The following is a 27,422-nucleotide window of genomic DNA, read 5'->3' as shown; positions in this document are numbered from 1 at the left end:
GATGAAGGGATAAAATATAGACATTATAGTAGGGCCCACAGAGCTTTGACACCAGCTAAGCTAGCAGGTGTGGGGTCACCAGACAAAACGCATTCAAAAGCAAAGGTACAACATTTTATACTCAGGTGAATAAGCTTATTCTACAATTGCAGCACGTGGACCCCACGTGTAGGAACCAGCATCCCATTTAAAATAAATCTATCCACACAATACTGGTCATGATCATACCGTCAGCCGCTCAGCGTAAGAAAATATCAAATAATTCAGAAGATTAGCGGAACCGGAGATTCTCAGCATGTGGGCCCCAGTCAGGGGTTACACACGCTGTTCAGGAAAAAAACTTCGATACTCCGACAGTGTGACGGATGCTACTCAGGCTCTTAGAAATCGGAAATATGTCGAATTGTCTTGTTTCAAAAAACAAACTGTCTACAAATCAGCGGTTAGTATTGTTCAACCAATCTGATTTTGTTACTGTGACTTATCCAAAGTGGGATACGCAATTTAGTCGGTTCGATTTTTCTTAACACATTCCATGTACACAATTTCTGGGTGCCTGCGTATCTAGTGTCATACGCTGCTAGAGTATCAAATAACTCCCTCCGTTTTCATTCCTTCCGTAATCGAAGGGGCGGGGTATTTCGATAAAAGTTTAACTCGCCGAGGAATTACCGAGGAAAAAATCCCGCTCACATTCGGTAAAAACGTAGGGGGAGTGATTTGATGCTCCGGCTACGTATGACGCCTGATACGCAGGCACTCAGAAATTGGAAATTTGTCATAAATTAATTTGAACTAAACAAACTAAATTGAGGAACTCACCGTTTCCAAATCAAAGTCCCAAAATCAGATTCGATACCAATCCTAACCTCTAGACACTTTTTTGTAAACATACGATGATTGGATTTTTTTTCATTCTTAACCGTCCAATAAATGTCCACCAATCCGATATTCAGGTAATCAAAGAAACATATCCCCATATATCTACACTGGGACCCATAATGACGGTTTGATTTGAATAAATTTCATGCCACGTTTGCATTTTTATAAGTAATTTATAAGCGCCTGCGCATCATCTATCACACTGCCAGAGTATCTAAGTTTTTCTCAGGAACACGAACGAAAAGAAAAACAAAAAAAAAAAAACAAAACAAAAGGCTCTCTCTCTCTCTCCCTCTCAGAACAGTCCTCTCGCTCTCTTTCTCCATCACTCGCCAAATTCCCGATACTTTTCTTTTTCTAAAATTTTCAGCGAAATCTCTCAAACCCTCCAAACATATCGGAAACATTTGGGAAACTCTCCCACCAGATCGGAAATGAGAAAATCCACCCACGTTTCATCATCACCGTTTGAAAAGATCAGAAACCCATCTCACCCCTCGATCCGGTAAATTGCATTTTATGCTCATTCGAGAAAAAAGGGAGCTGTTTGGAAGAAGTAAAAAAAGATCGCGTTGTAGCTGAGAAACGTCACTGATTCGGGATATTTACTTCTTCTTCTTCTTTTTTTCGAATCATTTTTTGTGCTTTGATTGGTGCTGATTGAGATTTGGAGTGATGTCTTTTATCGGATTTTTTTTGTAATATTTTTTATTTGTGTTAGATCGGGAAAATCGTATATAGTGCTCTGTAAATCACTTGGTTTGGGAAAGAAAAAGCTGTTGTTGTTCTTTTATTAGATCTGGGTTTGGGTTTTTATGGAGTTTTTTATGTTTGAGTGAAGAGAAAACTGAAAAGGAGGGAATTTCAAGTAAGGATTGAGAAAGAGTTTGATTCGATCTGGGTTTTTTGCTGTAGTAGAGTACTATATTTGAATCACATTGGTTCGAGTTTTGGGTGAATTGCACATTGGGATTTGATTTTGGGGCGTTAGAATCTAATCTTCTTTATTGAAGTTTTCAGTGTGCATTGCTTCAGTGGTTGTTTTAATTGTGCGGATTTGGATGCTCTTGCTCTAAGGACAGGAGATTTGATTTGGGTTATTCGGATTTTATCTGATTCGAGGAGGGACGGAGGCAGAACTTGATTTGGAGTGGGTTTTCGCAAGCAGGGTTTGGATGTTTTTGTTTCAGGATTGGGTGTTTGATTCGGGGACAGGTTCGATGTCGTTTAATTGAAGAAGCGTTTGAGATAACGTTCAATTTTTTATGTGGGTGTTTTCATTCTGATGGAGTTTTTGTGTGGTGAAGTTGGACGTAGGAGATTCATTTGGGATGTTTGTGTTCTGTGGTGCGAATGCAGTTGGATTGAAATTGTTGCTGATATGGGTATTTTTCTGTGATGGTGTTTTGGATTGAGATTGCTGTGGATCCGGAAACTAGATTTCAGTTTCTCTGGATAAGTTTTTCCATGTTCTCTGTTGAAAATGGCATCCTTTAGAAGGACTACGTCTGTGGTGCAGCGAGATGGAGCTGTACAAAATGGCGAGCCATTTTCTGTTCCCTCCCCGCCTCACAAGATGTCTTATGCTCATAATTACTTGCCATCGGGAGGATTGTTAGCTGCATTGTTTAGTTCGGCTGATTTCATGGTGCTGCGTAGGATTCGATCTGTTATTCTTGGTTTTTGCTCACAGGGATCTTCTCGACCTTTGGAGCGGTCGAAAGCAAAGGGACAGGGCTGGAGGAGGGCTTTCTTCCATTTCTTTGTTTGTTTCACAGTGGGGATTTTCATTGGTTTCACCCCCTTTCTCTCATTGGATTTCTCTGTGAATCTTGTGCCCAAGCACCAAGTGTTTTCCTTTGATATCAGTCCCCCAGATGGGAATGCACACCCACATGTTGATGTTGTCAGATATGGGACTTCCTTGCTTGAGAATGCCGAGTTCAAGAGCAATGTTAGCTTAGAAATGGAGGTGAAACGTGAACTGAGAGATGAGAATTCTGATGCTTTTTCTGCAGAATCTCCCATTCAGGATTCAAATTTCTTGTACCGAAAGCTTTTGATAATCGTCACTCCAACTCACCCTCGGCCATTTCAGGCATACTATTTGAATCGTTTGGCGCACACCTTAAGACTCGTCCAGCCTCCTCTACTATGGATTGTTGTTGAGATGTCTGCACAATCTGTTGAAACTGCGGACATGTTGAGGAAAACTGGGGTTATGTACAGACATCTTGTGTGCAATGCAAATTTGACCAGCATAAAAGATAGAGGCGCTCACCAAAGAAATGTGGCACTTTCTCACATCGAAAAGCATCACCTTGATGGAATTGTGTACTTTGCAGATGACTATAACATGTATTCAGATGATCTTTTTGAGCAAATGAGGGAGATCAGGTACTTTCTTCTGCCTGATATTTGTCCTTTATCCTGTATGATGTATTGGTTTGTGTGTTTCATGCTGTTTTTATACCACAGAAATACAATAGGTATGTAGTTAAAAGGATTTTTGGTTGAGCAATCTAATGCTAATGCAACCTACGAGGACACAATCGATGGAGCAAACTATCTTGGTGCTCTTACATCTATTATTTATTTCATGATTGCTATTTTGTCTACCTCTCAGTTAGGAGCTGTAAGGGTGTTGTGTTGTTTTTCCTTTCTTTTCTTTTCTTTCTTTCTTCTTTTTCTTCTTCTTCATTTTTTTTTTGAGGAGTTAATGTTGCATAGACAATGTAGATGGTGTCTTCCTTTTGCTAATCCTTCCTCCCATATGAATTGTTTCTGCCTTCTCAAGGTTGTAGTTTTTTGTATTTTTCTTTATGTTTGCTTTTTTGTCTTTGCCTTTTGGCTGTTTAAAAAAAGTCTTAATTCTCAAGAATAAATAAATAAATACTACTTTCAATAGAGAGAGAGTTTTGTTTTGGTGGATGCCAAGTTATTATGTAATGGTAACGGTGGCCATATTGGCCACCACCATTACCTTTATGATACGTCGTAACGGCTGTTACAGCCCCTGTAACAGCCGTTACAATCTCTTTTTTTATTGAAAGAAAAAAAAATCCAAAAACCTGTATCTGCCCCACAATGTTGGAATAAAAAAAAATCCAAAAAACCTGTATTTGTCCTGTAACAAACCATTACGGGTCTATGATTGGGCCCACAGGTACATACACTTAGGCCTTTTGTGTTATGGGCCTTAGTCTTAGGAGGTGTTTGGGAAAACTTATTTTCAGCACTTACTGCTGAAATGAGCCATTTTTAGTGATTTTCCCTAATTCAAATTGTTTGGTAAATCCAAAATCTTAAGTGGTTAATTCGATTTTTCATTGAAAAATAGATTTTTTAAAGCTCCCCTCCTTTAACTTAATGCTTAATGCTTAATGCGGAATGTGGTAAGTGATTGTGAATTAATTTTTTTATATATACAAATGACAACTTTGCCCTCTGCTATAGCTTTCGCAAGGTTAATTGCGTAGGATAGAAGTTGCGCTGATGTGGCAAAGTTCTCTGGCCTCCATCATGATACATGCATTATATCCATCCATCCATTTTGCCAGATCATTTTAGGGCACAAGTCAAAAAATGAGGTAGGACCCAAAGTTGAAGTATACCGCACCACAGAAAGCTGCGGGGATGATGATGCCCACCGTTGAAACCTTCTTAGGGCCCGCCAAGATGTTTATTTGTCATCAAATTTGTCCATAAGATCACGCAGACCTGGATGAAGGAAACCAAAAATATCTGCTTGATCCAAAACTTCTGTGGCCCCAAGAGCTTGTTAGGCACTCAATCCCCACTGTTTTCCACCACTTGAGCTTTGCATCTACCAAAATTTTGGGCTCATGACCTAAAATGATATGAAAATTTGGATAGGTGGTGTGGATCTAACACATACATCATGGTGGGGCGGACAGAACTTTGCCACCTCATCATGGTAGGAGGTTGCTAGTCACGCGCATTGCGGAGGGGATTGTGGCCGTGTGTTTCCTGCCAAAAGCCTTTCCCAGCAAATTCCCGTGCTAGGAAGTTAGGTGGAGCCCATTGTAATGTTTGTGAGAAATTCACCCTGTCCATGCATTTTGCGAGCTCATTTGAGGACATGCGACAAAAAATGAAGTAGATCCAAAACTCAAGTGGGGCACATGAGAGGAAACAATGAGGATTGGACAACCATTGTTGAAACATTTGTATGGCCAAAGATGTTTTGTATCAAGATAAGTCTTTTGTGTTTTCTGTTCATTCCGGTGGTAATGACCTTATAAACGGTTTGGATGGCATATAAACATCAAGGTGGAGCCAGGAAGGTTTCAATGTAAGGCATTTCTTTCCCCAATTTTCCCTTTTGTGTGGCCTACTTGAGTTTTTGATCTGCCTTAGTTTTGTTCGCATGTCCTAAAATGAGCTCGAAAAGTGGATGGACAATGTGGATGTAGAATACAAACATCAAGGTGAGCCCTACAGTAAGGGCTGAATTGTCTTGGGTGAGGCCCGAGCGACACCATATCTGCTCCCTTGCCAAGTCAAACTGATATTTTCACAGGGATTGCTGTCGTGCGGATTGGGTACTATGACCTAGAGAAGGATAGTCAGTCAGGGGATTTGTAGGGCCCATGGTGATGTATATGTTTTATCCATGTCGTCCATCCATTTTGATAGATCATTTTAGGGCATGAGCTAAAAAAGGAGGAAGATTGAATGCTCAAGGGGAATGTACCATAGGAAACACTAGGGATTGAATTCCTACCATTGAAACTTCCTAAGGATAAGATTTTCTTCCTTATGAACCAAAGCATTTTTTCATGGTCATCGAACCAAAAGCATGTTATAGGTGGGACCCTAGAGATAAATGACCCAATATCTGCTAGTGTGCCATGTCATCATGCGGTGTGAGTCATCTCATGCCAAGGGGAGTTATATGATGCTCCACTTGAGTATGGTTCATATTTCGGGTTTTGATCGTACAGGTGGGCCCACTGGTTTCATGATCAACAATGTTGTCAACATAGGGCCCACTATGGATGGATCATGCAAAAATAATTTTATAAAAAATATTAGATTATCCTAACCTTTGAAATGACCTTTATCAATTAAATATATGAGATGTTTAGTTGTCCAATTCAAGGACACAAATTGAAGGGTTATGATTATTATATTAAGAAGAATATAGTACATGGCCCATAAATCAAAAGATTATGTTTGAGAGATGTATGTGAATTAGGCATAGGTGTGCCAAATTTGGTGGCATGGCAATAATATATTTTGTCTCATATTCATATAGAAATTGAGGCATGAGGAGCAAATCTGACAAATTACCAATTTTCAGACATTTGTGGTTTTTGCTTACTAAACAGGCTTTTGTGAAAAAAACACTTATCAAGACTTTTTTAAGACAAATAACCAAACAGATTTTTCATTACTTAGAAGTACTAAAATTCAGCATTTTTAAGTTTTGGGGTACTTAAATTAATTTTTAGACCTTATTTTCAGTTTACCAAACGGCACCTTAGTATTTTTCCTGTTTTATCTTTATTTTTATATTTTCCTTTTTTGTTTATTTTTATATTTTCCTTTTTTGTTCCTTGTCTTTCTTTAGTTTTACCTTCTAATAAGGGCACATATGTAATTGTACCATTCTCTTATTGTTATAAATAAAGTAGGGCTAGATATCTGAACCCCATGAGCTTCTCTCTCTCTCTCTCAAATTCTCTCCTACTCTTATCATGGTATTAGAGTTGGAATGCTCTTAGGGTTCTTTCCTTCTTCTTCCTCTTAACTGACGCAGGACAGCCCTAATTATGATGCATGCTCATGGACACATTTAAACAGCGGAAATAAAAGGAATAAATGATCTAAAATTCTAACAGTAATCATCATAACTGAGAAAATCATAAAGGAAACATGCAATGGAGCGGGCCATCACCACAACCATGGATTATGGAATTCAATTACTACTTAGGTTGGATCCGGCGAGGGATGAGACCTCCCGATCTTGCATGGTCACACCCAATCAATCAACGAAGATCACTAGTCTAAAGAACCAAGAAGTTTCTCGGATTAGAGATTTGAGAATTTGGGGGCTTAGGGTTTAGATCGGTTTTCAAGATTTTAATCGAAGAAGGATTAGCAAAAACTGGAAAATAGAAGGAAGAAAATTATTACCTTGAAGAAGTTGGAGGGGCACAAGAAGAAATTAGGAGAAGAAGATCAAGGGAAGAAAAGAAGCACCATTAGAGAGAAGAGAGGAAGGAGGCAACCAAAGGGTTTGCTTTTCATTAATCAATAGTTTAATTCGAGTTTAGGGCTTTAGCCCACTTAAATAAGCAAATAAAGACATAAAATTACTAAAATACCCCTAGGATAAGCAAATAAAGACATAAAATTACTAAAAGACCCCTAACTAAGTCAAAAACGCGCAAATAACATAAGTATGGGAAAGTTTGGGCGCTCGGTCTTCTTTCTCCAATCTTCCTTCACATGTGTCTTCCCTGAGTGGGGTCTTCTATATGTCCAATCACATGTGAAAGGTCTTCAGCTCCTCAATAGTCGCCTATCCACAAGGACGGCACTTGTGGTTGGCGCTTTCTTCGTTGGTACATCTTGAATGCGCTTGTGTCCGCATCAATTCCCCTCGGGTGAGAAAAACTCGACTTCGACGAGTTGAAACTTTTGTAGTGCTCGAGTAGATCTGGATCAATACCCTGTAATGCGTCGCCCGACAGCCACGTAAATTCAGACGATGGTTTGTTCTTCCACTTGACAAGATACCTTTGGAAACCCCCATCTCTCGTGGATACTATCTCGTCATTCAAGATTTCCTCAATTGCTTCTTTATGGGTAATGGGTGGAGGAGGGGGTGGAAGGGGTTGGGTAGCAAACTCAGAAAAAGGCCATGAAAGGGATGATGTATCAACAATAGGAGTATAGGCACGGACTAGATCTTCCACATTAAAAGTTGGATTAATACTCATTTTAGGTGGAAGGTCAACCCGATACGCGTTGGACCCAACCTTTTGTAATATCTTGAATGGTCCAGGACTACGCGCTTGTAATTTCTTTGCAGATCCTTGAGAGAATCGCTCTGGCCTTATTCGCACCATTACAGTCTCCTTCTTGAAATTCTTGTACTCTACGATGAGAATCAGCTGAAACTTTATCATTGCTCTTATTTAAACGCTGTCTAATATGTGTATGCAAATCATGAATATGGCGTGCGAATGCATTGGCTGACTCAGAAGACCTTTGGGTAACAGACATAGGTAAGAGATCTATGGGCATTCTAGGTTTATAACCACTTACAATTTCAAAAGGACTCAACCCTGTAGATCTATTAACTGACCCATTATAAGCAAGTTCAGCAGTTGGTAAAATTAGGTCCCAAGTCTTAACATGTTCACCCACTAGACAACGTAGAAGATTTCCAAGGCTACGGTTTACCACTTCAGTTTGACCATCTGTTTGTGGGTGGTAAGCAGTAGAAAATTGCAAACGAGTTCCCATAATGTGCCACAGTGTCTTCCAAAAATAACTAGTAAATCGAACATCACGATCAGACACTGTGGTTTTAAGTAACCCATGGAGATGCACCACACCATCAAAAAAAAGACAAGCAACATGAGACGCATCTGACATCTTCGAACATGGGAGGAAATGCGCCATTTTAGAAAAACGGTCCACAACGACAAAAACGGAATCGTGCTTTTTTATAGTCTTGGGAAGCTCGAGCATGAAGTCCATACTAATGTCCTGCCACGGAGCATGTGGCACTGGCAATGGCTTGTACAGCCCGGTATTTTGCTTTCTTTGCTTTGCCAGCTGACATGTTCGACACTGCCCTAAAACTTTGGCTACGTCTCGCTTGAGGCTTGGCCAATAGAAACAATCTTCCACGAGGGCAATGGTCTTATTACGACCAAAATGACCAGCTATCCCTCCTGAATGAAGCTCCCAGATGAGGAATTCACGAAGGAACATACGGGGAATACAAAGTTTGTCTTCCTTGAAAAGAAAGTCATCTTTAAGAACATATTCACCCATAATATGCTAGTCACTAGAGAGCGACGCGTAAGTACCCCCAAAATCAGGACATATGGGGTATTTATCTTTCAGTTGCTCAAATCCGACTACCTCTACACTCAAGGAGTTGAGCAATGTCACTCTCCTACTAAGGGCATCCGCTGGTTTGTTTTCAACCCCGACCTTGTGTTTCAAAACAAACGAATATTCCTGAAGAAACGCTACCCACTTGGCATGCCTTGGGTTGAGTTTCTTCTGAGAATGCAAATATCTCAAAGCCTCATGGTAGAAAACAAAACAAATTCTTGCGGTAGGAGGTAGTGTCGCCAATGTCTCAGGGATTGCACTACCGCATAAAATTCTTTGTCGTAAGTGGAGTATTTTTGTTTTGCCTCATTCAGTTTCTCACTAAAATAGGCCACTGGGTGTCCTTCTTGACTCAACACTCCACCTATACCGACACCAGACGCATCGCACGCTACTACAAAGACTTTAGAAAAGTCAGGTAGACGCATGACAAGAGCTTCCATCATCTTGCCCTTAATTTCTTTAAAAGCCTTGACGACGGCTTTAGACCACACGAACTCTCCCTTTTTCATGCACTCGGTAATGGGAGTCATGATTGTGCTAAAACCCCTAATGAACCGATAATAAAAAGTTGCTAGGCCGTGAAAACTTCGCACCTCATGAATGTTCCTTAGTTCTGACCACTCAACTATGGCCCCGACTTTTTCAGGGTCTGCGCGCATCCCTTCAGATGACACTATAAATCCTAAGAACACAACTTGGCTAGACATGAATGCACATTTCTTAAGATTAGCGTACAACTTTTCCTTTCCAAGGACACTACAGACCTTCTTTAAAAGTTCAAGGTGTGATTCCTTAGTGGTACTATAAATAAGAATATCATCAAAGTACATCACTAGGAATTTTTCCATGAACGGCCTCAAAGCTTGTGTCATCACCCGCATGAAAGTACTGGGTGCGTTAGTCAAGCCGAAGGGCATGACCAACCACTCATACAGCCCATTTTTCGTCTTAAACGCCGTCTTCTACTCATCTCCTGGGCGTATACGGATTTGGTGATATCCACTCTTGAGGTCTATCTTAGAGAATATAGTGGACCTGGCCATCATGTCAAGCATATCATCAAGTCTAGGTGTAGGGAACCTATACTTGATAGTAATTTTGTTTATGGCACGGCTGTCCACATACATGCGCCACGTGCCGTCTCTCTTTGGCGTCAACAATGCAGGCATGGCACACGGGCTCATACTCTCTTGGATGAAACCCTTTTGCAAAAGCTCATCAACTTGCTTCTTCAACTCTGCATGCGCTGCAGGGTTCATCCTGTAATGAGGAAGGTTCGGTGGAGTAGACCCTGGGACAAGATCAATGGCATGCTGTATGTCCCTCATAGGTGACAACTCATTCGGTAAGTCTTCAGGAAATACATCACTGTATTCCTTCAGGACCGAGGTCACCTCACGGGGCAACTCTGATGGAACCTCAGGTGTAATTTCTCTAGCCACAAGGGCATACACCATTGAATCCTCCTTAGCCTCTTTTTCAAACTCTCTTGCGTTGATTATATGTAAAGACTTAGGTTTGGATTTCCCCATTTCTCTAGGCTCACTTGCCTTCTCATCCTTCTTCTTTCCTAGTGTATTCTCAGGTGGCATGGGATTAAGTTTGATCTTTTTACCATTATACATAAAAGTACATGCATTTGAACGGCCAAAGATCGTGACATCATTATCTAATAGCCACGGTCTACCTAGGATAACATGTCCCACATCCATAGGTAAAACATCACACCACAGGGACTCTTTATATGACCCAAACTCGATGGGGACTAGACATTGCTGGGTGACAGGTAGGGATGTCTTGTCAACCCAAGAAACTTTATACGGGTTTGGATGAGGTGTGGATTTCAGTTTTAAGCGATCTAAGGTGCTAGTGGAAATTACATTCTGACAACTTCCACTGTCCACTATCGCCTTACAATTCTTTTCACCACACTTGGCAATAGTGTAGAAGATAGTGCTTCGACGCCAGTCAGCACTACTTCTAGACTGAGCTAACACACGCCTGACTACTGCAAGCGTTGCTTCTCCATCCACTTCTTCTTCATCAGTAAGTCCTCCTTCAGGGTGATACTCTTCAACTTCATAATCACCCTGGTCATCTCCACCCTCGTGGGACTCGCCTATAACTAAGGCTCTCCCACGGCTCTTCGTAGGACACTCATTAGACATGTGGCCAAGGTTGCCACACTCATAGCACCTCACTTGGTTCATGTTACTAGGACCGGCACCAAGAACCCTTTTGCCCTTGTCCTCCCTAGGCCTAGGCGGAATGGTCGCCTGTGCCCTAGGTTGACTACCAATATTAGGTCTAGTTCTTTGCGAACTAGATCTAGCACTGGAGTCTCGGGACTCAAAATGACGAACGACAGGAGCCTTCAGATATTGCTCTAACTCCTGCACTACTTGATATGCTTCATCTAAGTCCGTTAAGGGCCGAGTAATAAGCTCGCACTGAAGATCCGCACAAAGGCCCGTCTTGAAACGCGAGAGCATTACTAGAGGGTCTTCTCGGATATCACATCGCATCACATACTCTTCAAATTTAGCGATGTAGTCAGCGGCAGGCATTGACCCTTGGCGTAAGGATTGTCATTGGTCAAGGAGCTTCTGACGGTATGAGAGAAGAAGGTACTTCTCCTTCAACTTCTCTTTCATCTCATACCAATGTGTGATAGAGGCTCTACCAACTCTCTCTATCCTACGTTCGGTATTGGTCCAGAAGAGCTTGGCTTGACCCACAAGCTTCATCTTAGCAAACCGCATTTGACGGTTTTCCGACATGTCATACCACTCAAAGTAGTGGTCCATGCCAGCAACCCAGTCAAGGAACGCCTTGGGATCCAAGCGTCCATCAAAACTCGGGGCCTCAACTCTCACACTCTTCATCGCACGCTCATCTGGATCATAGCGGTCTTGATGACCACATGTGGCTCGTGCCTCTCGCACCACACCACGACCGTTACCACGATCTCTATCCTCACTACCACCACGTGTGACAACGCGTTCTTCAATGATTCCTTCCACTTGGGAGTGCGCATCTTCCCCTACAGTGGGGTTTTCCTTTTGGGACGCCTCTAGTTGCTCCACCTTAGTCATGGTAGTGGTAATTTGGTTCTCAAGGCGGGCAAACTCACGCCTTTGACCCGCTTCTAGGGCGGTTATCTTTTTTATCAATTGAGCAAGTTGCTCAGATAACTGCTCGTTATTCATAGTAGGTTGAAGTCCGAAACCTCTACCTCTTCTCGTGGGCATACAATGAAGACTTGAACCAAACTCTACCTAACTAGACTACTAGGTGTTATGACTTTCAGGATGAATGCGATGAATGCAAAACTACTATGAACTGACACAATTAAGTTGAAACAGGAAACAACTCAAATCTGAAAATTTTCCAGATTAGGAACTTTCTAAAACTGGAAAGTTTCTAAAATTGAAAACTTTCTAAACCTGGAACTTTCCTAAGTTAAATCAAAACCCTAATTTGATAACTCGATCTAGACAAAAACCATGCAAGCCTAGGCTTTGATATCAAATTTGACGCAGGACAGCCCTAATTATGATGCATGCTCATGGACACAATTAAACAGCGGAAATAAAAGGAATAAATGATCTAAAATTCTAACAGTAATCATCATAACTGAGAAAATCATAAAGAAAACATGCAATGGAGCGGACCATCACCACAACCATGGATTATGGAATTCAATTACTACTTAGGTTGGATTCGGCGAGGGATGAGACCTCCCGATCTTGCATGGTCACACCCAATCGATCAACGAAGATCACTAGTCTGAAGAACCAAGCAGTTTCTCGGATTAGGGATTTGAGAATTTGGGGGTTTAGGGTTTAGATCGGTTCTCAAGATTTTGATCGAAGAAGGATTAGCCAAAACTGGAAAATAGAAGGAAGAAAATTATTACCTTGAAGAAGTTGGAGGGGCATAAGAAGAAATTAGGAGAAGAAGATCAAGGGAAGAGAAGAAGCACCATTAGAGAGAAGAGAGGAAGGAGACAACCAAAGGGTTTGCTTTTCATTAATCAATAGTTTAATTCGAGTTTAGGGCTTTGGCCCACTTAAATAAGCAAATAAAGACATAAAATTACTAAAATACCCCTAGGATAAGCAAATAAAGATATAAAATTACTAAAAGACCCCTAACTAAGTCAAAAACGCGCAAATAATATAAGTACGGGAAAGTTTGGGCGCTCGGTCTTCTTTCTCCAATCTTCCTTCACGTGTCTTCCCCGAGTGGGTTCTTCTATATGTCCAATCCCTTATGAAAGGTCTTCAGCTCCTCAATAGTTGCCTATCCACAAGGACGACACTTGTGGTTGACGCTTTCTTTGTTGGTACACCTTGAATGCGCTTGTGTCTGCATCATTAACTCTATGAGTCTTATTCTGATAATCTTTCTCAACAAGCGGTGTTTCCCTTTCTTCCCTTCCTAATCTTCTTTTTTCCTTTCCTCTTCTTCTGATCTTTCTCAATAAGTGGTGTTTCCCTTCCTAATCTTATTTGATTCCCGTCCTTTCTTCCACAACAACTTCTTATCAACTCTTTTCTCTTCACACTTCTTTCTCCTTTTTCATTCTTTTTTCTATTTTGAGAGTCATAGCCTTTTTCTTACCGACATGTTGTGATTTGTGAGAGGGGGTAGCTTGCGGCTAGATTTTTTTGAGGGTTTTGAATCATGTGTTGCTAGATTAAAGCCTCTTTGATATGTTGTTGAAGCCCTTGTTGATTCTTCTGCTATCCGGTTGAAACGTTGCTGGAAGTTCTTATTCTATTCATTTTTTGAGGAATTTTTCTGATGGGTTTGTTATTTTTTACTGAATGGTTGGAGGAGAGAGAGAGAGAGAGAGAGAGAGAGAGGCAGGCTTAGGAGGAAAAACTAAAGAAAAACAATGGACAAATAAGAAAAGCATAAAAATAAAGATAAAATAGGAAAATACCAAGTCCCATAACACACAAGGCCTAGGTGTACGTACTTGTGGGCTCAGTCATAGGCCCACACGCATGTACACCTACAACTCTAAACTTGGTTGAGTTTAAAAAGCCAATGACATGGTCTAGTAGACTTGAAATTTCTAATAACTAAATGGATCTCTTAAATGCCAACTTCATCTTATTTGCTTCTTACTCATCTTGTATTCCTTGTTCACTTTTCTGCATCCCCTCTCTTTAAAATGTTTTTTTTTTTTTTTTTTAAAGAAATTGAATTTCAATTATTTGTGGAATTGCTTCCAAGCTTCCTCTAAGAGTTTGTTGGTTGACCTATGTCTCGTTTGATATTCTTTTTGTCGTCCTATATGTCCAACATAGAAGAGAGGAGTAAGTTGCAAAAAAGGGTATCCATTTGAAACCTCATATTTGTGGAAGAGGTATCTATAATTCTATATATTCTACCCATATTACTCAATGCGATTACAATAAGCTGTAGAGAAGCTTTTACACATAAAGATGCACCATTTATAAGAACCCTTCCAAACTTGGCAGCATTTGAGTAGCAAAGTTGTCAATTGACTCCTAAGTGCAGTTTGAAGATCATTCCTTATCATATGATGTGCCTACGTACCAATATGGATATAGACACGGATACAGGGAGTGAGAATAAGATTCACCATTCCTGAAATCCATGGCACAAATACAGTTACAGGTTTTACGTCTATAACATCCTATTCATATTTAGTTCTATGATTTTTATTAGAAAAATTTTACACCATGCTAATAGTTTAAGTTTTATTAGACTGTGTAATACTTTTCAGCATTTACAGTGATCTAAATCTAACTAAACCATTAACATTTACAAAATCTTTCCATCAAGATTCTTTACAAAAAATTCTTTCGTGTTTTTCTTTTTTGAGAGAACCATTAGGAATTAGGAGTCTATGAAAATATTGAACCTGGTTTAATATATAGTTAAACTGTATGCAGGTAGTAGTTCCATTGTGGCTTTATAACATGCATTCATGTCAGTGAGGTTGTTTTGTTACTACCGTATACATGAGTTGGGGGGAGGATACAGATCCCTTTCTCCTTTCGCTGAGATAATAAGTTGCTTTCCATGGTAAAGAGGTTACTTTAACTTATCTTTCTTCACTTATAAACAAGTGATGCTACATAAATCGAATTCCCTGATCTTCATTGATAGGAACAGAGGTTCATCAACTGTAGAAGTTGCATGTAGCCCTAGTTTTTTCTTCTTTTGCATTTATTTATTTATTTATTATTATTTTTATCTTATCTTATTTTATTTATTTATTATTATTATATTTTTTATAGGTATACTAGAATTGCTTCCACTTTGTATGAGGAAATAATATCCGATGGTTTCTTTTAGAAATGCAATCTGGTCTAAATGGGATTGATGATTGTGTGCCTTTTCCACCATTTCTTAGATGACAGTACATTTGTCATACACTTACATCAATCCATACTATCCAAATCATTTGCCCCATCATGGATGGACATCGTACAAATTACACTGGTTGGAAGATTTGATATCAGCTGTCAAATTTGGACAGCTGATGGCTTTCTTTTTATTGTGTTTTTGTGGTCACTGATTCATATTTGTTGTATCATCCTCTTCTCTCTTCTCTAATAAAAGTTTTAGTTGCTTGTAAAACAAAGGGCTCTTGTGGCCATTCCTTGGATGGTTAGGATTATCCAATCAGTGTAAATGCCAGGGATGTGATACATCCATCCAAAATTGGGTTTAAAAAAAGGACTGTCTGGATTGATGTCATTTATGCTGTGTATATAGTGGAAGCAATCGCCATTTGAGAAATGATGGAAACTGTAGACAGTAGTCGGGCCCAGTCTAGATAGACTTGGGTGTCATTTGATAAATTGAAAAATAAGCTCTGAAAATTAAGTGCTGAAAACTTAAAGTGCTGAATTGTAACTTTGAAATAATTTTAGGGATATTTTAGTCAAAAGTGAAAAGAAATTTTAATGCACCACCACTTTCAGCATTCAGCCTTCAGCATTAAGTGAAGGGGGAGGAGCTAAAAAAATACCCATATTTTCAGTGAAAATCAATTTAAGCAGTTAATAAGTTGGATTTGCCAAACGATCCGATTCACTGAAAATATCAAGTTTCAGTGATAAGTGCTGAAAATAAGTTTGATCAAACAGCCCCTTAGGATAAGTTCTCAATGTACATAAACACGTCATCTTACTCCTTTTTGTGCTTTCTGAGTTCATTTTAGTGGTCATAGTTCAAATGCTCTATAGAATATATTCCATACCTTGTAATTCTCATTCTCTCCACCATAGGAGTTTTTCTCTTTTATTTATTTATTTATTTATTATCTGGTTTCCTTTATTGTTGCTGTCATGACTAGCTTGTCTTCCAAGCTGCAGACGCTTTGGCACATGGCCAGTTGCCATGCTTCAGGAAAGGAAGAACAAAGCTATATTGGAGGGTCCCGTGTGCAATGGCAGCCAAGTTATTGGATGGCACACAAGTGAAAGAAGTTGGAGAACACGGAGATTCCATGTCAACATGTCAGGATTTGCTTTCAATAGTACCGTACTTTGGGATCCTAAGAGATGGCACAGGCCCACTCCTGAATCTATCAGGCATCTAGACACTATCAAGGAAGGAGTTCAAGTTAGTCTGCCCTACCTAAGATATCAACAAGCATTACTGCATGCGAATTATAGGGATCCTGAGCCCAGGCAAACATTCAGTTCTGAAGCTCCCCATTTTGGACATGTGGGGCACATCATTCAATGTTCCAGACTCCTCGCTTTGGATCAGGAAGCCCCAAAAATCTACCTGGTTGGAAGATCCAAACCCTTCAATATATGGTCTATTTTATCTGTTGAATTTGGATGGTTGCTCTAATTTTTTCCTTAACTGCTTGCTTGTATGCCACAAATTGATGGGTTAGGGTCTTCCAATCTGGGAGATTTTTGGGCATCCCATGTCCATGGTGGGGCCAAAAACCAATGTTCTGGATTGCTGAACCATGGGCCCCACTTGTACAGAATTTGGGGCATCTGCGGGTCATATTTGCCGAGGCTCAGGATCCCATGATTCCTTACTTCCATTCTCTCCTGTTGTGTTATCATATGTTTGTTCTTGCTCAAAAAGGATTTGAGCTTTCACTAAGTGAGCATGTGCTCGCAGGAGACCATGTTTATCGAACAGATTGTCGAAGATGAAAGCCAAATGGAAGGCTTACCAAATGACTGCTCAAGGATCATGGTTTGGCATCTGCATATTGAAGCTCCTGAGCTTTCCTATCCTCGAGGATGGTTGGTGCACAAAAATCTAGAAGTTGTTGCTCCCCTGATGTAAAACCCCCTTTTGCAAGGCCATATGATCAAACGTAAGCTCTGTCCTTGTGTGTATTTTTATTTGCAAATGATGCCTTTTCAGTTCTTAAAATTGAATTGGATTGTAATGATGTCTGAGAGCTGGATTAAATTGTATCATATGTTGAAAGAATTTTCTTCTCTTTTTTTTTTATTTTTTGGTATAAAACCAATAAAATCATTAAAAATACAAAAGGAAAACTTATAGAAAATAAGATATGTCCCAGTTGACCATATTCTAATATGCCACATCATATTTAGTCAATTTATACTACACTTGAATGCATTTTTTGCTAAAATGACCATTCATTTAAATAGCTGGGTCATCAATCGGGGAAGAAAAAAAATGCTTATGGCCAGTTTGGTAGACGCCCATAAATGAGTTCATCTCATTTTAGTTAATCTTTATTATGTATTAGAGATCATGATTATGAATCATGATTATTGGTATCAATATTATTTTTAGTCCTTACCGGAAAGAAATATGATCTCTAATACATAATTACTGTGAAACTAAAATGAGATGAGCTCATTTATAGGCGCCTACCAAACACACCCTTAGTTTTTCTTCCACACAATTTCCTAATGTTCTCCTTAATATTGTAGAGGATGGTGCTGTAAGGGTGTTAGATGAAAAATACTATAATAAATATATCATGAATACAGGTAGGGGTCTTCCCAAAACCCAGCTTTCTCACTGAGAAGTTTGCTAATCCCACACGCATGTACAAGGCAACCATGTACACACCAGCGCAAATGCCAGCATGGCACAGTGCAATATCCAAGTTGTCCATCAGGTGGTCCCACTGGCTTGATGCCCTTGCCCACAGTCAGGCCAGTCCACTCATCAGTCATCACATGGGCGATGCTGTTAGAAACAAACAGAGAAAACTTTGCCCAAGTTTTTTATAGCCTTCCATTTCTTGCAATAACATGCGGCCCACTTAACTAGAGACCTTGCTGATCTTGGGCAAAGGCATCCACATGGTGGTACCCACTTGACATGACCACAATCTTGTGCCACGATGACCCACATGCTAGCGTGTAGGACTGCCTTATACATGCATGTTATGTTAGCAAACCTCTACTTAGCAAGACCCAAACCCAAAAAAAGAGAGAAAAAAGAATCAATGTGTGTGTGTGTGTGTGTGTGTGTGTGTGTGTGTGTGTGTGTGTATAGATATAGCAATGATTGATATTTAGCAGTCGGAACAATCAGCAAAAGAAACAAGTCACTCTTAGTATGATACCTGCAATTTCGTTCCATTTTTAATGAATTAAGCATGATGTGTTTTTTTTTTTTTTTTTTGGTTCAGTTGAATCAGGAATCATCCATGGCAATCAAACCAAATTTTCGACTTTGAATTGGAAGTCATGTTCTAATGATATGGTTTGCTCATGTTGCTACATGTTTTGTATTACAACAGGCAATTTTTACATGTTTAGAACCCTTCATGTTTTGTATTATGCCACTGTTTCTAATTTTAGAACCCTTCATGTGGTGGCAGGATTGATTAAGAAACGCATCCTTCCCTGCTAATGCCGTCTCCCATCGCATAGATCTTCACCACCATCAACATTGTTTTTGGTCTCTTGTTATGTGGAGGCAAGTAGCACGTATGTGAAGTTGTCGGCAGATTCTTTATTTTCAATCATTTCTTTTCTTTTTTTTTTGGTGCCAAACGGTATTGTGTACAGTTATTCCAGTTGCTGTTCAATCAGTCCATTGGGTGCTCTGAGAATGTGCAAATTCCACATCCAACTAAACAGGATTATTGAGTAAAAACCAGTCCTCGTTGGGGCGATGCATGCATCCAAAGGGTTGATTTCCTGTTGCTTGTGTCAAAATGCCATGATGATGGGAGAATGTAGGGAATCCTGAAAGTGTATTCTGGTTGCTCAGCTGGACTTGATATATAAATCCATGCCTTTTTCTCTCTTTCTTCCAATATCTATGGAGATTTGGGTATCCGATGCTTCTAGGTTTTTATGTTCCATACATATTTCATTTATTCATGTGCTATGGTCCGAGCATTTATCAGCAGGCAGCACAGGTACAACCCTTTAAAATAAGCCCACACATACCACCTATTTAGCAGTACCAACCAACTTCCTAATTGTCATTAGTTTAACTCCTCTGCAGGTTTGATTGTTTGTTTTGCTGAATTTTATTTTGGCAAATGCTAAGGGTGTGATTGAGTGCCACCTAGATGTGATTTTAAATGCATTTTCTCCCAATAGGTGCAGATACGCATGTCAGCAGCTGTCAGAAGTGAACCAATAGTTGAAATTCGAACATCAAACAGGCCTGAAGTTTCACCAGAAGCCCATTTCCCTTGATGGAGAGTTGGGTGAACAGTGAGGATTTTGATCAATTGCAACACATTTACAAATGCGTGAGAGGCAAACAATCACTGCATCTAGCTATTTTTTTTTTAATTTTTTTTTTAATTTTCTTTTTGATAACAGGGAGGGAGCTGTTTTTACGGCAAATGCTTCATTCATGACATTACAGATTTAATGGAAAATGAAAATGTGTGGCATCCAAACATGTTCTAAGCCAATTTGCAGTGAGGAGGGATTGAATAGATGACTTGCAATACATATACCAACGTAGCATACCAGTGTGAGATCTGGGCATACATCTGATAAGTCACATTTTGAACATGACTGGCCAAAGAAAAATCATATGTGCCACCAATCCAGCGTGCCACCATGGCATGCATCGAAGGTTTGTTTTGGGCCATTGAATGGTGTTTTGTGGGCTCCACAAAAAAGTTGAGCATTGGGACCACTGTATAATCATGTGATGCAGCGATAAAAAGGTTTTAGAGGGTATGCACTCCACAATTGGCGTTTTTGCATGCTTTGGGAAAAGGTTTCCAACACCACCCAACTTCATGAACCAGGTCCTAAAATGTACAGGTTATGGGTTTGATCTCAACCTTGTTTGGACAGAGAGAAATCTAAAATATGTAAATTAAAATAAAATAATAATAATAATAATAAAATAAAAATCCTATGGAATCCTTAGAAAGTGGAGAACTACGGCATTTAATAATAATTTTATTATTTGGTCATGGATATTGTTTTCCATGGAAAATGTTAAAAGACGAAATGTCTCTATATAAATTAATAGCTACCTTTGGGATATATATATATATATATATTTCTAAAGAAAAGTAAGTAAAAGGAAATCAATGTTCATATCTATTTTGATTTCTCATGTAGTGATCAGGACCGTTGATTTGGTGGGATACCATGTGAATTGGCTAGAGGCTAAAAAATTGCAGTAATTAGACAACTCTTATCATCTAATTGTTATGACTTGAAATGGTTCAATGTAGATTCCCTATTGTAGTTCACTTATTATCGGATGGCTACAAGAGTTCATTCTTGAGAGACGGCATATCCACGTGATGGCCCACCTGATCTACAGTTGTGGATGCTGCACGTACCCCGAGAAATGCACATTTCAATGTATGTCGGATAAGGCTACCCTGCCTTTAATTCATTTAGATCCAACCGGCTCTATTCATTGTTTATATAAGTAATTGAAAGAAAGCATCTAAGATCAGTCGATATGTCCGAGTGGTTAAGGAGACAGACTCGAAATCTGTTGGGCTATGCCTGCGCAGGTTCGAATCCTGCTGTCGACGCTCCCTTTTTTTGTTTTTTTTTGTTGGGTTGTGCACATGTACGGTTGGATTCTCCCAACTTGACAATACAAACGTTTCTATTTGTGGTTTGCAAATAGACGGTCTATAAGAGAGATACAAGTATAATGCACGCTTCTGAATAAAGGCCCAGCAACCCAGGACTGCGGTGAGGATATGCCAATCTTTGTGATTAGAAATCAGGAGGTGCTTTTTTTGTAAGGAAGTTACAAAAGAATGCCTCATTTATTTATTTTTTCCCTCTAAAAATAGTTACAGTGAAACTTTGTGAGGCCTACATGGTATGTGTATAACATCCAAGTCATCCAACATATACACCCACCATAGTGATTGCTGGAACCAAAATAAGGCCGTTAAAATCATCACATGGGCTACACTTGAATTTGGATGTTTTGAGTGGTGTATGTCATTTTTATGAATTGGCCGGCCTTCTGACTAAATCATCCATGTCTTTGGTTCGCTTAATTATTATGCTGGTGTGCATCTATTCACAGGTGGATAGGTGGGATGTCAAACACATGCCATGTGGGCCCAGAATTCTAAACTCCCCACTTTGTAAAGCAGAAAAGGGGAACAAGATAGAATAATATGAATTCTCCACTGAAAATGTAATGTGGAGGAATACCTAGAGAGGATGATTAAAAAAAGATTTGATTAAAAAAAAAGGTTTGCTTGAAAAATCCATCCCATGTAATGCAATGTGATACATGGGAACTTTAACCTTCAAATCTTAATTGTTTGCCAATAATCTAAGCTAGTTATACAATGATCTCAACTTTTATGATGGCTTTCTAAAATCTTTCATGTTGGTAGAGTTGTACACGGGTCAAGTTAGCTTGGTCAGCTCGCTTGACTTAACTCAGAAAAGCTTGACTCGTCTCGGCTTGAAATTGGATTTGGAGTGAGTCGAGCTGGTTTTTGGAGCTCGAAAAAATTTTGAGCCAAGTTCGAGCTTGCCCGAGCTCAACTCGACTCGGCTCAAACCTCAACTCGAATTGACTTGGACTGAATCAGCACGGTGACTTGGTTAGTTTTATCTTGATGCTGCTAGCCAAGTGTTTGATAAAATGACTCAACGAAGTGTTGTTTCAGATGCGTACATTCTCCGCATAATTGACTAGTGGCGAGGAATGAATGGATACAAAACAAATCACTATTTATGAGGTCCACCGTGTTGGGTCCATAGTATACCACGTTGGGTCCATGAAACATCGCCAAGTGTTTATTGTTGAAAATCAATGGTTTTTCAAAATAAAAAGAAAATTTTGAATTTTTCAAAAAATTGGGAATTTCCTGCCAAAACGCATTTTAAAAATTTTGAATTAAAAAGTGAGGTGTGTATACTTTATGCCACATCGGAAATGTAAAGTATGATTGTGTCGTTTATATGAGATGTTGTGAAGAGTATTCTTATTTGGAGTTTTTGGAGGAGGTGATACTCGGGTTGCGTGTTCCAGTGCTACGCATGCACGCGCGCGCGCTCGTCTCGGGCTAGGGCACGGGCGTGGGCGTGGGCAGTGAGGCAGTGTGGCTGTAGTGGCACTAGATGACGCACTTTGCACTTGTGTCGCAAAGTGGTCGTTCCCTCTCAACCTTACGCGAATCGGCGCCAGTTTCTAAAAACGGCTCTATGCCTTGAAAGCCAAACGGTTCGAAAATGGATGGACCATGGGATTAATTAACAATGGTCAGAAACGTTTTCAAACGTTCTGGACCATTGAATACCACACAACAACGGTGCTATACCTGATGTGTATATAAACTGGACCATTCCAGTCCGATTTCATCATCTTAATACACTATCTCTCCCATCAAATCAGATACAATCCAATTATCTCTTATAAAATACTCTGAAAAATCTCTACCGTTTGAGTCTGCCAGAAGAAATCTGCTGCGTTAAAATTGTTCCATAGTGGACTTATCGTGATTGCTGCACGCTGGATTCAGATAAGGCTTGTCTTATCCTGGAAGCAATTCGCCTGTAACCCATTAGCAGTTGATAAAGGGGCGAATCATACTTTAAGGACAACGTATTTTATACGTGATTCAACCTAGTGAAATATTTTTTTGATTTATTTTTTATATTTTCGGTGTATCCAAACGTAAATTTCCAACAATCTTAAAGCGTGATTTATGGACACCGAAAGTGTTGCATCAGTCAAACTGATGAACCAGGATCTAATCCGATTGGACCGATTTGATGGTTCAAATTTCACTAGATGGCAAGACAAACTGAAATTCCTGCTGACCGCTCTGAAGATCTTCTACATCCTAGACCTGACTCTCCAGCCTCTGCTTAAAACAAGGACACTAACACTCCAAAACAGGTTGTTGTTAGAATCAAGCGACAAGAAGATGAATTGTTGTGTCGTGGCCACATCCTTAATGCTCTCTCTGATCGGTTGTGCGACTTATACACAGGGACCACATCAACGAAAGAAATTTGGAGCGCGCTGGAATACAAATACAAGGCTAAAGAGGAAGGTATACAGAAATTTCTAATTGCCAGGTATTTCGACTTCACGATGGTAAACAATCTACCCTGCTTGTCCAAATCCAAGAACTGCAGCTTATTGTAAACAAAATAAAAACGATAAAAATTGATCTTCCTGAATCCTTTTAAGTCAGAGCTATAATCATAAAATTGCCTCCAAGCTGGAAAGACTACAGGAAGAAACTACTGCATAAATCCAAAGAATTCACTTTGGAACAAATCTAAAAGCATTTTCATATTGAAGAAGAATCTCGTAACTGAGACAAAAAGGATGACGTTAATGATGCATCCTCATCCAAGGTGAACGCAATAGAAAGGTCATCCCAAAATAATACCTATGAAAAAGCCGATTCCCTTAAACCTAACAAAGATTAAGGGAAATTAAGGAAAACTCAAAAGAAGAAAAACAGCAAACCTAAGGGAGCTTGCTATGTCTGCGGCAAGACCGGGCATTTCGCCCAAGTCTGTAGGGACCGAAAAAAGCCTAAGAAAGAGGCTAATGTAGTAGACGATGAAATCATAGCCATGGTCACAGAAGTTAACCTAGTTCAAGAGAAAATTTCTGGTTGGTGGTATAATACAGGTGTCACAGTCCATGTATGCAGCGATTGATCTACCTTCAAAACCTATGAAGACGAGACTAATGGTCAAGAGGTTTAAATGAAAAATGAAGGACGGTCGAAAGTTGTAGGAAAAGAAACCGTGAAATTACTCTTTACCTCTGAAAAGAAGATAATCCTGACCAATGTGCTGCATGTCCCAGACATAAGGAGGAATCTTGTCTTAGGGGATCTCTTAAGCAAACCTGGGATTAGGGTTGTGTTTGAATCAGGCAAGCTGATCTTGTCTATGAATGAGAACTTTATGGGTAAGGGTTATGCTTGTAATGAGATGATCAAACTTTCTTTAAATGAAAAAGAATTCTCCTGCTTACATGATTGAGTTTGTAATGCTATGGCATGGAAGACTAGCCCATATTGGCTACAATACCATAAAACTCATGGCCAAGAATGGGTTAATATCATACAATGATAGCGAAAAAGATAAATGTGAAGTATACATACGGTTTAAAATAATCAAGAAATCATTCCCTATCATTGCTAGTTCATCTCAAATATTAGACCTAGTGCATACTGACATATGTGAACTAAATGACATTCTTACCCATGGAGGTAAAATGTACTTTATAACATTTATAGATGATTGTTAAAGATATATATATATATATATATATATATATATATATATATATATATATATATATATATATATTATTAAAATATATTTTAAAATCAATACATTCAATATCTATAAATCTGAAGTAAAAAATCAATTAGACAAAAATATTAAAATCCTTCGTAATGACCAAGGAGAAGAATATTTCTCTAATGACTTTTTTAAAATCCTTCGTAGTGACACTTATTCACCAGTACCTCGAATAACATCGATAAGGATCTTATTCGTCCTAGCATCCATACATCATCTTTATATCTATCAAATGGACGTGAATACAGCATTCCTGAATGGTGATTTCAATGAGAAGATTTACATGGAGCAACCAGAAGGGTTTGTTCTACCCGAAAATGAAAGAAAAGTATGTAGACTTGTTAAGTCTTTGTATGGATTAAAGTAAGCACAAAAACAGTGGCATGATAAATTTGATTGTAAAATTCTGTCTTATGGTTTTGAATATAATATTGTTGATAAATGCATATATTCAAAAGTATGTAATGATTATGTTGTAATCATATGCTTGTATATAGATGATATGTTAATAATCAGTAATAAAATGGAAGGTGTAACTGAAACCAAAAAGTTTCTCTCTTCAGTTTTCAAAATGAAGGATCTTGGACAAGTGGATACCATATTAGGTATCAAAGTTAAAAAATATAATGAGGGTTTTGCATTATGTCAGTCTCATTATATTGAAAAAATAATAAACAAGTTTAATCACTTGAAGATTAAAGAGGCAAAGAACCCGTTTAATCCAAGTATCAGGTTAAAAGAAAACAGTGGAAGAGCAGTTGCACAACTAGAGTATGCTAGTGTTATAGGCAGTCTTATGTATGCAATGCAATGCACAAGACCGAATATAGCATACGTTGTGAGTAAACTAAGCAGGTTTACGAGTAATTCAAGTATTGAACACTGGAAAACAATAAGTAGAGTTCTAGGTTATCTAAAAGAAACCAAAAAACTATGGTTATTTTACTCAGAATTTTCAGCAGTATTGGAAGGATATATCGATACAAGTTGGATATCGAATGCAGGGGACAATAAGTCCACTACAGGATGGATATTTACCTTAGGAGGTGCAACTGTATCTTGGGAATCCAAGAAACAAACTTGCATAATATACTCAACTATGGAATCTGAGTTCATAACTTTGGCTGCTATAGGTAAAAAGGCTGAGTGATTAAGGGATCTTTTATCATTCTATGCGAAGCCTATACCAGCTGTTTTACTTCATTGTAATAGTGAAGCCACTCTAGCGAGAGCCTATAACAGTACCTATAATGGGAAGTCCAGACACATAAGTTTGGAACATGACTATGTAAGGTAATTGATTCAAGATAAAATCATTACGATCTTATATGTAAAGTCAAGTAATAACTTGGCTGATCATTTTACTAAACCTCTAATGAGAGAGGTAATAAGAACAAAATCTACATGGATGGGGTTGAAACTCTTTACTCGAAGTTTCAACAATGAAAGAAACTCAATCCTAAATTAGAAAATCTCTAAATATTGGGTTTAATGGGTAACAACAATTCACTGATAAGTGAAAAGTTTTAGCACTAAATAAATTAATAACCTCATCGAGGAGTGTTGGCCGTTATAAAAGAGGGATGAGTATTAAACTCTTAATGAAGTCTAGTTAAATAGGACAAGTGTTTTAACAGAAACACTAGAAGGATTTCACCTATATGAACGTAGAAGTGGTGCCGTTTCTCATGAGAGTTAGAGTTATTTCGGGATCGTTCATGAAAACAGGATAAGCACATGGTCATTAAAAGTGCTAAGCGAGATTATAAAGGAACACCTAACGCATGAGCTATTATGTGTGTGGTATTTTCGTTTATATTATATAGGAATAACTGGTTCAATGCTGCAGCAATCAGAAATTTCGAAATAACTTTAAAATACTTACACTAAGGAAATATTCAAATCGCAAGATATCTTTCTTTATGCATAATAACTGTTATTATTCTGGCAGAGTTTTTTCTTTGTTTTAAAAAATCAATGAGGGATTGTTGAAAATCAGTAGTTTTTCAAAAAAAAAAAATTGAATTTTTCAAAATTTCAGGAATTTCCCGCCAAAATGCATTTTGAAAATTTTGAATTAAAAAGTGCGGTGGGTGCTTTGTCCCACATCGAAAATGCAAAATATGATTGTGTGGTCTATATGAGATGTTGTGAAGAGTATTCTTACTTGGAGTTTTTGGAGGAGGTGATACTCGGGTTGCGTGTTCCAGTGCGTAGCATTGGAACACACGCATGCAAGCACATACGCGCTCGCGCTCGCGCTCGGGCATGGGCATGGGCGTGGGCAGTGTGGCTGTAGTGGCGCTAGATGGCGCACTTTACACTTCGCACATGCGTATCGTGTCGCAAAGTGGTCGATCCCTCGCGACCTTATCGGCGCGAGACGGTGCGATAGGTCTGGTCTGTGCCTATGCGCAGTGGGGTTTGAAATGGTATGAGTTTTATAAAAGATGATCCAACAGTCAGATCCTTTGATCCGATGACCAGAAACGTTTTCAAACGTTCTGGACTATTGAATACCACACAACAATGGTGTTATATCTGATGCATATATAAACTAGACCATTCCAGTCCAATTTCATCATCTGAACACACCATCCCTCCCATCAAATCAGATACAATCCAAATATCTCTTATAGAATATTGTGAAAATTATCTATCGTCTGAGTCTGC

General features: G+C 39.0%; 1 protein-coding gene and 1 non-coding gene across 2 annotated transcripts; both read left to right on the top strand.

Annotated features, from left to right (window-relative positions):
* Window positions 1-1,153: 1,153 nt before the first annotated feature.
* On the top strand, window positions 1,154-19,249 carry LOC131257487 (probable beta-1,4-xylosyltransferase IRX9H). Its single transcript, XM_058258316.1, has 4 exons — window positions 1,154-3,279; window positions 16,353-16,602; window positions 17,125-17,326; window positions 18,821-19,249. The coding sequence occupies exons 1-3, from the start codon at window positions 2,366-2,368 to the stop codon at window positions 17,293-17,295; spliced, it is 1,335 nt and encodes a 444-aa protein (XP_058114299.1). The 5' UTR covers window positions 1,154-2,365; the 3' UTR covers window positions 17,296-17,326; window positions 18,821-19,249.
* Window positions 19,250-20,889: 1,640 nt separating this feature from the next.
* TRNAS-CGA (transfer RNA serine (anticodon CGA)) lies at window positions 20,890-20,971 on the top strand. Its single transcript has one exon. It is a non-coding gene; the product is annotated as a tRNA-Ser (tRNA).
* The last annotated feature ends 6,451 nt before the right edge of the window (window positions 20,972-27,422 follow it).

This window comes from Magnolia sinica, chromosome 1 (assembly GCF_029962835.1).
Source record: "Magnolia sinica isolate HGM2019 chromosome 1, MsV1, whole genome shotgun sequence".
NCBI classification, from domain to species: Eukaryota; Viridiplantae; Streptophyta; class Magnoliopsida; order Magnoliales; family Magnoliaceae; genus Magnolia; species Magnolia sinica.
This window is presented reverse-complemented; position numbering and strand designations above follow the sequence as displayed.

Bases quoted from the DNA above. Each gene is read 5' to 3' on its own strand.
- LOC131257487 (XM_058258316.1), top strand. From the start codon at position 2,366: ATGGCATCCTTTAGAAGGACTACGTCTGTGGTGCAGCGAGATGGAGCT. The intron at 3,280-16,352 runs GTACTTTCTTCT...TCCAAGCTGCAG, and splicing joins GAGCAAATGAGGGAGATCAG to ACGCTTTGGCACATGGCCAG. The intron at 16,603-17,124 runs GTTAGTCTGCCC...ATGTGCTCGCAG, and splicing joins CTATCAAGGAAGGAGTTCAA to GAGACCATGTTTATCGAACA.